The following is a 14,523-nucleotide window of genomic DNA, read 5'->3' on the forward strand; positions in this document are numbered from 1 at the left end:
AAGAAGTCATTTTCTTATTTTGACTATTTAAACATCACACGTGCTGTCATTTTAAGCGCATGCCGAATAACCCGGTTTGCACAGATCCGGCCCCTATTGCCCCAAAGGCGAATGATGTTGTGTAAATCATACATCATTTGAAAGCTTATGGTGTGAGGATTACAATGCATGCATTGATAAGGATGTACAAGAAGTCATTTTCTTATTTTGACTATTTAAACATCACACGTGCTCTCATTTTAAGCGTATGGGGAATGGGCCGGTTTGCACAGATCAGGCCCCCATGACCCCAAAGGCGAAGAAAGTTGTCTAAATCATACATTATTTGAAAGCTTATGGTTTGAGGAGTACAATGCATGCTTTGATTAGGATGTACAAGAAGTAATTTTCTTATTTTGACTATTTAAACATCACACGTGCTCTCATTTTAAGCGCATGCCGAATAACCCGGTTTGCACAGATCAGGCCCCCATGACCCCAAAGGCGAAGAAAGTTGTCTAAATCATACATTATTTGAAAGCTTATGGTGTGAGGAGTACAATGCATGCTTTGATAAGGATGTACAAGAGCTCATTTTCTTATTTTGACTATTTAAACATCACACGTGCTGTCATTTTAAGCGCATGCCGAATAACCCGGTTTGCACAGATCCGGCCCCTATTGCCCCAAAGGCGAATGATGTTGTGTAAATCATACATCATTTGAAAGCTTATGGTGTGAGGATTACAATGCATGCATTGATAAGGATGTACAAGAAGTCATTTTCTTATTTTGACTATTTAAACATCACACGTGCTCTCATTTTAAGCGTATGGGGAATGGGCCGGTTTGCACAGATCAGGCCCCCATGACCCCAAAGGCGAAGAAAGTTGTCTAAATCATACATTATTTGAAAGCTTATGGTGTGAGGAGTACAATGCATGCTTTGATAGGGATGTACAAGAGCTCATTTTCTTATTTTGACTATTTAAACATCACACGTGCTGTCATTTTAAGCGCATGCCGAATAACCCGGTTTGCACAGATCAGGCCCCCATGACCCCAAAGGCGAAGAAAGTTGTGTAAATCATACATCATTTGAAAGCTTATGGTGTGAGGAGTACAATGCATGCTTTGATAAGGATGTACAAGAAGTCATTTTCTTATTTTGACTATTTAAACATCACACGTGCTGTCATTTTAAGCGCATGCCGAATAACCCGGTTTGCACAGATCCGGCCCCTATTGCCCCAAAGGCGAATGATGTTGTGTAAATCATACATCATTTGAAAGCTTATGGTGTGAGGATTACAATGCATGCATTGATAAGGATGTACAAGAAGTCATTTTCTTATTTTGACTATTTAAACATCCCACGTGCTGTCATTTTAAGCGTATGGGGAATGGGCCAATTTGCACAGATCAGGCCCCCATGACCCCAAAGGCGAAGAAAGTTGTCTAAATCATACATTATTTGAAAGCTTATGGTGTGAGGAGTACAATGCATGCTTTGATAGGGATGTACAAGAGCTCATTTTCTTATTTTGACTATTTAAACATCACACGTGCTCTCATTTTCAGCGAATGCCGAATAACCCGGTTTGCACAGATCAGGCCCCCATGACCCCAAAGGCGATGAAAGTTGTCTAAATCATACATTATTTGAAAGCTTATGGTGTGAGGAGTACAATGCATGCTTTGATAGGGATGTACAAGAGCTCATTTTCTTATTTTGACTATTTAAACATCACACGTGCTGTCATTTTAAGCGCATGCCGAATAACCCCGTTTGCACAGATCAGGGCCCTATTGCCCCAAAGGCGAATGATGTTGTGTAAATCATACATCATTTGAAAGCTTATGGTGTGAGGATTACAATGCATGCATTGATAAGGATGTACAAGAAGTCATTTTCTTATTTTGACTATTTAAACATCACACGTGCTCTCATTTTAAGCGTATGGGGAATGGGCCGGTTTGCACAGATCAGGCCCCCATGACCCCAAAGGCGAAGAAAGTTGTCTAAATCATACATTATTTGAAAGCTTATGGTGTGAGGAGTACAATGCATGCTTTGATAGGGATGTACAAGAGCTCATTTTCTTATTTTGACTATTTAAACATCACACGTGCTGTCATTTTAAGCGCATGCCGAATAACCCGGTTTGCACAGATCAGGCCCCCATGACCCCAAAGGCGAAGAAAGTTGTGTAAATCATACATCATTTGAAAGCTTATGGTGTGAGGAGTACAATGCATGCTTTGATAAGGATGTACAAGAAGTCATTTTCTTATTTTGACTATTTAAACATCACACGTGCTGTCATTTTAAGCGCATGCCGAATAACCCGGTTTGCACAGATCCGGCCCCTATTGCCCCAAAGGCGAATGATGTTGTGTAAATCATACATCATTTGAAAGCTTATGGTGTGAGGATTACAATGCATGCATTGATAAGGATGTACAAGAAGTCATTTTCTTATTTTGACTATTTAAACATCACACGTGCTGTCATTTTAAGCGTATGGGGAATGGGGCGGTTTGCACAGATCAGGCCCCCATGACCCCAAAGGCGAAGAAAGTTGTCTAAATCATACATTATTTGAAAGCTTATGGTTTGAGGAGTACAATGCATGCTTTGATTAGGATGTACAAGAAGTAATTTTCTTATTTTGACTATTTAAACATCACACGTGCTCTCATTTTAAGCGCATGCCGAATAACCCGGTTTGCACAGATCAGGCCCCCATGACCCCAAAGGCGAAGAAAGTTGTCTAAATCATACATTATTTGAAAGCTTATGGTGTGAGGAGTACAATGCATGCTTTGATAAGGATGTACAAGAGCTCATTTTCTTATTTTGACTATTTAAACATCACACGTGCTGTCATTTTAAGCGCATGCCGAATAACCCGGTTTGCACAGATCCGGCCCCTATTGCCCCAAAGGCGAATGATGTTGTGTAAATCATACATCATTTGAAAGCTTATGGTGTGAGGATTACAATGCATGCATTGATAAGGATATACAAGGAGTCATTTTCTTATTTTGACTATTTAAACATCACACGTGCTGTCATTTTAAGCGTATGGGGAATGGGCCGGTTTGCACAGATCAGGCCCCCATGACCCCAAAGGCGAAGAAAGTTGTCTAAATCATACATTATTTGAAAGCTTATGGTGTGAGGAGTACAATGCATGCTTTGATAGGGATGTACAAGAGCTCATTTTCTTATTTTGACTATTTAAACATCACACGTGCTGTCATTTTAAGCGCATGCCGAATAACCCGGTTTGCACAGATCAGGCCCCCATGACCCCAAAGGCGAAGAAAGTTGTGTAAATCATACATCATTTGAAAGCTTATGGTGTGAGGAGTACAATGCATGCTTTGATAAGGATGTACAAGAAGTCATTTTCTTATTTTGACTATTTAAACATCACACGTGCTGTCATTTTAAGCGCATGCCGAATAACCCGGTTTGCACAGATCAGGCCCCCATGACCCCAAAGGCGAAGAAAGTTGTCTAAATCATACATTATTTGAAAGCTGATGGTGTGAGGAGTACAATGCATGCTTTGATAAGGATGTACAAGAGCTCATTTTCTTATTTTGACTATTTAAACATCACACGTGCTGTCATTTTAAGCGCATGCCGAATAACCCGGTTTGCACAGATCCGGCCCCTATTGCCCCAAAGGCGAATGATGTTGTGTAAATCATACATCATTTGAAAGCTTATGGTGTGAGGATTACAATGCATGCATTGATAAGGATATACAAGGAGTCATTTTCTTATTTTGACTATTTAAACATCACACGTGCTCTCATTTTAAGCGTATGGGGAATGGGCCGGTTTGCACAGATCAGGCCCCCATGACCCCAAAGGCGAAGAAAGTTGTCTAAATCATACATTATTTGAAAGCTTATGGTGTGAGGAGTACAATGCATGCTTTGATAGGGATGTACAAGAGCTCATTTTCTTATTTTGACTATTTAAACATCACACGTGCTGTCATTTTAAGCGCATGCCGAATAACCCGGTTTGCACAGATCAGGCCCCCATGACCCCAAAGGCGAAGAAAGTTGTGTAAATCATACATCATTTGAAAGCTTATGGTGTGAGGAGTACAATGCATGCTTTGATAAGGATGTACAAGAAGTCATTTTCTTATTTTGACTATTTAAACATCACACGTGCTGTCATTTTAAGCGCATGCCGAATAACCCGGTTTGCACAGATCCGGCCCCTATTGCCCCAAAGGCGAATGATGTTGTGTAAATCATACATCATTTGAAAGCTTATGGTGTGAGGATTACAATGCATGCATTGATAAGGATGTACAAGAAGTCATTTTCTTATTTTGACTATTTAAACATCACACGTGCTGTCATTTTCAGCGTATGGGGAATGGGCCGGTTTGCACAGATCCGGCCCCCATTGCCACAAAGGCGAAGAAAGTTGTGTAAATCATACATCATTTGAATGCTTATGGTGTGAGGAGTACAATGCATGCTTTGATAAGGATGTACAAGAACTCATTTTCTTATTTTAGCTATTTAAACATCTTATTTGCTCTCATTTTAAGCGTAAGGTGAAGGGCCTGCATAGTTAGTTTTCATCTAAACATGCTCACTTTTAAAGCTATGGACCAAGTCACATATGGGCACCTATGGTTTCTAAATCATAAATCATATTAAAACCAGTGTTTTCACAATCAAAATGTATTCCATGCCTACATGACAATATGTTGCATGTTGTTATTATTGTCTATTAAGTCCTCAGTAAGGACTAAATTAGGCCCAGTTTTATAGGGTCTATATCTACAAGAAATTCAGCTTTGGTAATATGTATTAAATTCTGTAATTATTAAGGCTGTAATTAAAATATTCAATAAAGTAGGCCTATGGTTGGGCCCTTTGTTAAAAAAAAATAGGCCTACCCCTGAATTATTGTGACTGTGCTGCCTAAAACAAGAAAAAGACACTTGGGGCTTTTGGCATTATATTTAAGCTGCAGAAATGCATTTGACAGTCAGGCAAGTAGCATTCTGTTTTTACTTCGAAACTGCCGTGGTAGCCTAAGCTTTATCGACTATGTTTCTTACTGACTGGCACCCCAATAAAATGTAAGGTGAGACACACACATTTGCCATTATCGAGAGATATATGCTTAGTGTGCAGAAGAGTTTTACGTTCAGATATATGTATTATGCATAAATATTACGAGTTTGACGTTCCGCACGCTGTCGTGATATTAATATTTATTACTGTTCGTAGAAACCGCTGTTGGTCTGCGTCCGTCTCGGCGCTTTTGTTTTGAAGAAAATGCTAACATTTAGCCGTTTTCGATAGCACCTTTCCATGTCCGGTTTGAACGTTCTATTTTTGCTAGGTTCACACTGCTAACGTCAGAGATTTTGATAGGAAGGTGAGTTGGGACAGCCATGTAATCGTACATAGAAATTAACGGTGAATATTCGCAACGCAAATATGGCGTCTACCCGCACATCTCCCGCCTTTCTGGTAACAAGAGCCAATGTGCCTGCTGGGCTGCGGTGCCAGTGATCCAATCATCTGGCTGCATCGGCGCACGCGAAATGATGCGCATGCTCAGTTGTGAAAAGCTGTACTCTCGCGCCGTTACGGAACTACTGCGCCTGCGCTCTGTCAAAAAAAATGTGAGAAAAGTGGCTTAAAAAGCTTTGTTTTGACTCGTATAACACAACCAAGCAGTCTAGATTGATCAGTTTTTCACGGTGGTTTCAACCATATGGTTTTCACAACCACTGGGTTCTTCTCTGTCCTATGCTCAGTTTCCCCATTCATTTTTCTCATTGACTCTCAGATCTGGTCTACTTAATCGCGAAATAGCACTCCGAAGGCGTCAACAAGATGGCCGCCATCTGTCCTGTCTCGATCTAAACCGTCTCTGCTGACGTCGTGGTTACGTCACGTTTCATGCATTGTGCTTTGGACTGGCTAACACTGGAGTTCATTGGAATCATAGCGTTGTGTGTGTGTTTGTCTCTGGCATTCGTGGACTTGTATAGGCTGTTGCTTCTGATTTGCTTTGATGCTGTGATTTGCGAGCCTTGCGTGAGAAACTTCAAATGAGTATGAAAGAAGCCTCTGTTGTAAGATGCAAACATGAATGACAAAGAAATCCCTGTTATGATAGTATGTGACAAAGACACCCCTGGCGTGAATAACGCAAAAATGAGTGACCCAGAAACACTCTGTGTGAAACATGCAAAAATGAGTGACAAAGAAACTCCTGTTGTAAAACATGAAAAACAGAACGGAAAAAACATATGAGCAAAATGAAGGTTGTCATCCTTTCCCTGAGAGAACTCATGAATGCTGACGGAAATGAATCTCGGGTCAAAATTCTGCTCGATGAATTAACACAGCTGCTTAAAAGGACCTGCGAACTTCATATCTCCCTGTTACCACTAATGCCTACTGAGGAACAAGATAAACAAAACGAATGGTTCTCGAGCATAATGAAATACAACCAGGGGTTTATTGAGGATGTGCAAGCATGGCTGGCAGGCATTGTCAAAGTTTCAGGGAGTCCATTGGAGATAGTGTCATCTCAGAATGTGCCACAGGAGGGAGATGTGAAAACGAATGAGCAGCATGCAGAGTTTCACCTGCATCTTCATTCTCACTCTGTTCAAGATGATGCATCATCCCAAAATGCCCCACTGGGGAGAGATCAATCAATTGTGCAGCACACAGTACTTAATTTGCCTCTTCACTCTCATGATGCTCAAGATGATGTGACTTCAATGGACAGTTTGAAATCATGGAAGTAGAGCAGATTCGAAGGCCTTTTCGACTGCGTCTGACTATCGCAGAGCTCAAGCCGAAATGGCCGCCTTGCTCACTCAGCAACAAGCACTTAAAGAGAAGCACAGTATTGAAGAGCAAGAGGAGAAATTGAGGAGAAGGAAAGAGGAGCTTCAAATGGAAGCCGATATCGCAGCAATTGTTGCAAAAGCGGACGTGCTGAGAACTGGTTCAATTGTGCAGAGTACTGCATCAAAGAGATCAAATGGAATGGAGTCTTATTTTAGAGCAAATGAAAAAACTTTTAAAAATCTTGACGTTGATGGTGAAACGTTTGTCCCACTGACACATAAGTTAAAGTCAAAGGGAAATCCTGTTGCCTTCAGTACAAAGCCTACAGTGACACAACAGATGAACATGTATAAATCAGCACCTCCTCTCACTGGACCTCCGGTGTATGTGAAGCAGTACAACACAAACTTGCCGTCACAGCCAAATGCACGCTTGCCAGCACACCAAAGCGCATGCTTGCCAGCACATCAAAGCGCACGCTTGCCAGCACACCAAAATGCACACTCGGCCTTACAGCAAAACGCTGGTTCAGCGACCAATGCCAGTTTGGTGTCTATCATGCATACACAAAATCAATTGACTCAGATGTTGGTACATCAACAAAGTTTGTCATCGTTGCCAAAAAGAGAAATATCCGTCTTTGACGGCCTCACGCCTTCATGAGATTGTTTGAACAAGTGATTGAGTCAAAAACTAACAACCTTGATGACTGCCTCCACTACCTGGCACAGTACACTAGGGGGCTACCTCATGAATTGGTCGAGCAAACCTTTTCCCTAAGTCAGCTACTCGGCGACTAAAAATATTTGTTTGATACGTCGCCACAACAGTTGATGTGGACATTCTTAATAGAACGGTACAAAGTCTTAGCTCCTCTACATCTGACTTAGATATTCTACCAACAGCCTTCTTCAAATCCATCTTACGTCTAATATCACCAGATGTACTTCAGATCATCAACACCTCACTACAAACAGGCATATTCCCAGGCTGTCTGAAAGAAGCAGTTGTGAAACCCTTACTGAAAAAGAACAACCTGGATGCACTTGTACTAAACAACTATAGGCCCATATCCAATCTACCATTCATGGGTAAAATAATAGATAAAATTGTTTTTAACCAATTAACTGCCTTTCTAATGTCTAATAGCTACCTTGATGAGTTTCAATCAGGTTTCTGTGCCTACCACAGCACTGAAACAGCTCTTATTAAAGTTATGAATGACTTAAGATTGAATTCTGATGCTGGCAAATCATCCGTCTTGGTGCTACTAGACTTAAGTGCGGCTTTCGACACAGCAAATCACACCATACTACTACATAGACTGGAACACTGGGTTGGCTTTACAGGCATAGTGATCAACTGGTTAAAATCGTACTTACAACAAAGAAGTTTTTTTGTCGCCATTGGAAGACATACCTCATCACCGATGTCTCTGAACTGTGGGGTCCCCCAGGGCTCCATTCTGGGACTACTACTGTTCAATCTGTATATGCTGCCATTGGGACACATTATCGAGAATACTTCCATAAATTACCATAGCTATCCGGATGATACCCAACTCTACTTATCTATGTCCCCCAATGACTACACCCCCCTTGAATCATTCTATCTTTGCATGGACCAAATTAACAAATGGATGTCTCACAATTTCCTACAGCTGAACACGGATAAAACTGAAGTAATTATATTTGGGAAAAGAGAGGGGAGACAAAAGATTCCTACTATCCTTGAATCTAAGGGACTGAAAGCAAGGGATACAATTAAAAATCTTGGGGTCCTCATTGACAGTGACCTACTTCAACAGTCACATGAAAGCTATACTAAGTCTGCATTTTATCACATAAAAAACGTTCCTGAATTTAGGGGCCTTATGTGTAAACATGATCTGGAGAAGCTAATACATGCCTTCATTTCTAGTAAGGTTGATTACTGTAACAGTGTTTTTACAGGCCTCCCCAAAAAGACCATCAAACAGCTTCAACTTGTACAAAATGCAGCAGCAAGGGTTCTTACAAAAACAAGGAAGTTCGACCACATTACTCCAATTTTAAGATCGCTGCATTGGCTCCCAGTGAGCTACAGAATTGTTTTTAAGGCAATGCTTCTTGTGTTTAAATCATTAAATGGAATGGGACCCACATATCTACTTGATATGTTTCAGCTGTATGCACCAACCAGATCACTAAGGTCAACGGAGAAGAATTTGCTGGTGATTCCAAAAGTCAAAACAAAGTGTGGAGAGGCAGCCTTTAGCTTCTATGCTTCAAAGCTTTGGAACCAGCTTCCAGATGACGTAAAAAATGCACCCACTATTGATAGCTTTAAATCTAGACTCAAGACAAAGCTGTTCTCAGATGCTTTCCCCTAGCTTAAATTATATATCATTCTTATTTTTTTATTTTTATGTTTATTTTAATTTTTAATTTTATTATTTTTATTTTTTTTACCTTATGTTTTAGCTTAATGTTTTAAATGTTCTTTGACTCTAATTTATTTCCTTCTTTCTTCCCTGTTTCCTTTCTTTTTGCATTCGTTAATTTTGTGAAGCATTGAGAAACATTGAGTTGCACCTGTGTATGAAATGCGCTATACAAATAAAGTTGCCTTGCCTTGCCTTACCTTTGTGTACCTCATGGTTTATCAGATGTGTATTGTCTCATGTGTAGTTACCTCATGGCCTGTGTGACGTGTTTGTGTACCTCATGGTTTATCACAGGGGTCCCCAACCTTTCTGGGTCTGAGGGCTACCAAGGGCTACCCGAGGGCTACCAAGGGCTACCCGAGGGCTACTTTTGTTCAAAATCCTCTACTGATGTCTTGGCATCATTCTCAAATCACACTATTATTGAATGATAATTTGCCTAAAGGTTATAAAGAATAAATAATCTCATATTTAAATTAAGAAAACGCATGAACTGTGACTAAAAATGTTATAGTGGTCACTGTTTATTAAAATCCTTGGTGGGCACCTCAGAAGCTCCTGGAGGGCTACCTGGCGCTCGCGGGCACAACGTTGGTGACGCCTGGTTTATCAGATGTGTATTGTCTCATGTGTAGTTACCTCATGGCCTGTGTGACGTGTTTGTGTACCTCATGGTTTATCAGATGTGTATTGTCTGATGTAGTTACCTCATGGCCTGTGTGACGTGTTTGTGTACCTCATGGTTTATCAGATGTGTATTGTCTCATGTGTAGTTACCTCATGGCCTGTGTGACGTGTTTGTGTACCTCATGGTTTATCAGATGTGTATTGTCTGATGTAGTTACCTCATGGCCTGTGTGACGTGTTTGTGTACCTCATGGTTTATCAGATGTGTATTGTCTGATGTGCAGTTACCTCATGGTATGATGTGGCATGTCTTCTACAGGACCATGACGGCGCTGCCAGCAGGCGGGGACTGTCGAAGCGGCAGAGCAGGGACCTGACCTTCGTAAGGCTTCTCAACATTTCCGTGACACTCTCGCCACTGCTGAGCGTGGACACGCGGCAATTCCAGACCTCCATGCACGATGGCACTGAGAACTACTGGCTCAGCAGGACCGCACAGGGACGACCGGTCAGTCTGTGTGCGTGCGTGTGTGCATGCGTTGGCAAGAGTGTGTGGAGGGCTACTGGCTCCGCAGAGTGTGTGTGTGTGTGTGTGTGTGTGTGTGTGTGTGTGTGTGTGTGTGTGTGTGTGTGTGTGTGTGTGTGTGTGTGTGTGTGTGTGTGTGTGTGTGTGTGTGTGTGTGTGTGTGTGTGTGTGTGTGTGTCTGTCTGTCTGTCTGTCTGTCTGTCTGTCTGTATCCCCATACCCAATCCCATGCCCAATGTGTCTACTCAGTTTTGCTGATTTGGTGTGTAGTTGCTGTCTGCGTGTGAAGATTGTATTTTAACGAACTGTTAAGAACTACAACTGTAGAGTCAATATGCTAGGTAGGGAAAGTGTTGCCAGATGTGTCTGATCAAATCCTGCCCAAAAGGTTATAAAAAAATGCCAAAATGCACTAAATTCCACCCAGGCGGCCATCCCAAGTAGCCCAATTGGGCGGGTAACCGCCCACTCTGGCAACACTGGGTAGGGCAGATGTGGTGATGTGAATGTATGTTCTGGATAGTCAGGATCTGTGGCTGAGAGGATCTTTTATGCCCTTGTCAGTCTGTGTCTGTCCTTTATGGCTTTTGCTTGATGTAATGGGGTGTAGTATATTTGTTGTGATGTAGAAACCTCCCTTGTCTCTGACACAAAATGTTCCCTTATGGAGATCAATAAAGAACCAAACCAAACCCAAGACACCTAACCAAACCTGACACCTAAGACACCTAACCAAACGTGATCTCACCCCTCTGGCCAGGTGCCCTTGCTGACGCAGTGGAAGGGCCGCTACTGTGTGAAGCTGAACCTGAGTAACGCGGAGGCGGCGGATTGGTTCCTGGAGCGCGTGAGCATGCTGCAGTCACACCTGGCCATGGAGCACATCATCCTGGAGGGGGGCGAGGGGGCGGGACTGGAGGAACACTTCTCCCCCGCCGCACAGACGCTCACTGGGGACGACTACGCACAGCAGCTGGTGGAGCTCGCCGGGAGGATCGGAGACAGCACCATCGTGACCTCAGGGACAAGGTGAGACGTTACCACTGTGAGATATACCACTATAGTGACGCGAGTTACCTTAGTAATGATAGTGACTTCAGGGAAAAGGTAGACTGTTACCATAGTGAACATAGTTATCATAGTGAGACTCCATTTAAGTGACCAAATTTACCAGACGAACAAGACCTCACGAACAAGATAAGACAGTTGCCCCAGTTACCAAAGTTACCATAGTGGGTAACGGTTGGAAGTACAGGGGAAAGGAAAAACTCTTATCATTTATTGTAAAATGAGCTTATTGCCAGAAATGGAACAGTAATGCTTTAATCTGTCACTTAAGGCTTGTGGCAATGGTGTTGTGATGTAGTTGAGTGAATGGGGCCGTTGGTGGAGGACACAGTGTTTAATTGATCCAGATGAGGTTTGTCATAGTTATATCCCCGAAACGCGGAGCGTTGGTACAGTACAAAATTGGTACTTGGTGTTACACTGGTATTACATGGTATTCAACATTGTTACACTGGTTATTGCAATGTACCTAATGTGGTAGATCCACTGTAATAGTGAACCATTAAAATAGCGTTACCATTTGCTCCATATTTTTTTTGCTTCGTTTTCACAATAGTCGTTTGGTTTTAAGCCTATGCACGTCACTGATCTATGTATAGACATTAAATATATTTCTTTTATATTTTGTAGTATACATTTATAAATAGGTGGACGGGAGTGGTATGAATGATGGGGGACTGGAAGCGTCGCATTTCGGGGATATAACTTTAGCAGTCGGATAGGCCTAGTTTGTCTACTGTACATCCATCAAGTGATATACAGTATAAAATCAGCATATGATCATCAAATGCTTACTCATTCCACAGACTGTCACATGTCATCTCACTTGACTGCCCTCTTCCTTACCCTTCGGACGCGGTTGTCCTCGTGTGTCCTCCAGACATTGTCATCGTATCAGAGTCTTGTTCGAGTGCGTTGTTAGCATTGTTAGCAAAGTCAGCTAATGCCCCTGGCATTAAAATGGGCTGCAGACTTAACATACCCCTGCTGATAGCGGCGTGTGTGATAGTTATAGGACTGGCACGCCTGGCATTCTGAGCAGTTCTTGGCATGCCATGACAGTGATATCACATGTTGGTGTTTAAGTAGCACGGCAGGGTAAGACGTCGGGCGTCCTCTCTCTGCCTTGGGTATGCTGAGGTCCTGTTGTGTCCATATGTCGCGTATGTTCCAGGAAGTTGTTAAGTTGTCTAGCTTAAGTGTAGCCTCTCCACATGGACATACAGTATTAGATACAAGATGCTCTAGTCTGTGCCCTCTATAGTCGATTGTGTCAGCCGGTCATTTCCAGTTGGAGTTGGACATATTGGATCTTACATACACGTATATTTTGAGTTTCGTATGCGATCGTAAATGCATGGGTTAACGTGTGTGTGTGTGTGTTTGTGTGTGTGTGTGTGTGTGTGTGTGTGTGTGTGTGTGTGTGTGTGTGTGTGTGTGTACATGTGTGTACATGTGTGTACATGTGTGTACATGTGTGTGTGTGTGTGTGTGTGTGTGTGTGTGTGTGTGTGTGTGTGCGTGCATGCATGTGCATACATGCGTGCGTGCGTCTGTTTTCCTCAGGTCTAGCCACAGGCCTCACTTCATCCAGATGGGCGCTCTGCAGTCGGACTGGAGCTCCGGGGGCATCAAGGGTGTGATCCCGGCTCTGCTGCACTACAGCCTGCTCGGATACAACTTCCTCATTCCCGCCGCAGTAGGTAATAAGAACACTGAGGCCTTGGTTACACGCATGCAGATATTTTTAAAAGTGGATATTTTTTCATCTGTTGACATATCAAGATGGCATGTGGGTTAAAAACAACATGGTGACAGGTGCATTTTAGAAGTCTAAACCTGAAAACTTCGGCTTACACCATGTCATTCCCATAGCTGCAGGCAATAACTGTAACCTGGTAAACTAGTCCAATCCACCTAGTGGACAAACATATATTTGCCTCATTGGTCAAGCCTCAATCATTGTAATAGGATGTCAACAACAATAAACAAGAGGCACAAGCCCCTGCCCAATCATAACGCAGGAATTTAATAATTAAGGCGGGCTTTGGTAGGACAGTAGACACCAGAATGGCTACAGCTTACAAAAAGCGGTTGATTGGTCATAGCGTTGGCCAAGGCAGCGTGGAGGCTATTTGGACCATAACGACAATGGTTTGTTCCGCACCACAGCCTTTAGCAATCTGAATACGAACGTGTCCAGGGACTTAAGTTTTCACGTCTGACATCTGGCTCGGCCGGCTACAGTAACTGGGCTTTCTCCCTCCAGCCCTCAGCATAACTACCAAGAATAACCTCTCCTGCTATGCCCAAGTGCTTTTTTGCATGTGTTATCATTATGAGGGCAAGTGGTATCATTTATGGTGGAGAAATCTTCTATCTCTCTTGCTGTGGACTTAGCAGTGTTTGGAAGCGATGCTTGTTGACAAGCTATTTTGTGCCCAAAGTCTGTCTTTGAATTTTGACAGAGAATAGAATATTTCTTTGTGGTGATTGTTGTTCCATTGTTCCACAAAAGCCTTTTTTCTCCATTTCACTATTTTCTACATTTTACTACTCCATTTTGTGCATTCAAGATGTGCAAAGATGATGTATTTTTATCTCTTGGCAGATGGTATTTCCTGAAATATCCTAAATTCTTGATGCAGAGTACAATGGGCGTTGTGCACATGGCACTCCACCCCAGGCACTGAATACCAGCGCTTTCCGAATTTCATGCGTAATATTTTAGAGCAGAGCAGACATTTCATGTGGACGTACATGGGCAGTCATGGGTGAGCGGTTAGGGCGTCAGATTTGCATCCCAGAGGTTGCCGGTTCGACTCCCGATCCGCCAGGTTGGTGGGGGGAGTAATCAACCAGTGCTCTCCCCCATCCTCCTCCATGACTGAGTTACCCTGAGCATGGTACCGTCCCACCGCACTGCTCACCATGGGGCGCCACTGAGGGCTGCCCCCTTGCACGGGTGAGGCATAAATGCAATTTCGTTGTGTGCAGTGTGCAGTGTTCACTTGTGTGTTGTGGAGTGCTG

General features: G+C 42.7%; 1 protein-coding gene across 1 annotated transcript in view; it reads left to right on the top strand.

Moving 5' to 3' along the window:
- si:ch211-236l14.4 (SITS-binding protein) overlaps positions 1-14,523 on the top strand; it is a 67,705-nt gene that overhangs the window by 39,252 nt on the left and 13,930 nt on the right. The window contains exons 5-7 of the mRNA XM_063197531.1: positions 10,218-10,406; positions 11,185-11,453; positions 13,059-13,195. Of these exons, the coding sequence (XP_063053601.1) occupies positions 10,218-10,406; positions 11,185-11,453; positions 13,059-13,195 (595 nt within the window). The remainder of the gene's footprint in view (positions 1-10,217; positions 10,407-11,184; positions 11,454-13,058; positions 13,196-14,523) is intronic.

The sequence above is a fragment of the Engraulis encrasicolus genome, chromosome 4, assembly GCF_034702125.1.
Source record: "Engraulis encrasicolus isolate BLACKSEA-1 chromosome 4, IST_EnEncr_1.0, whole genome shotgun sequence".
Lineage (NCBI taxonomy): Eukaryota > Metazoa > Chordata > Actinopteri > Clupeiformes > Engraulidae > Engraulis > Engraulis encrasicolus.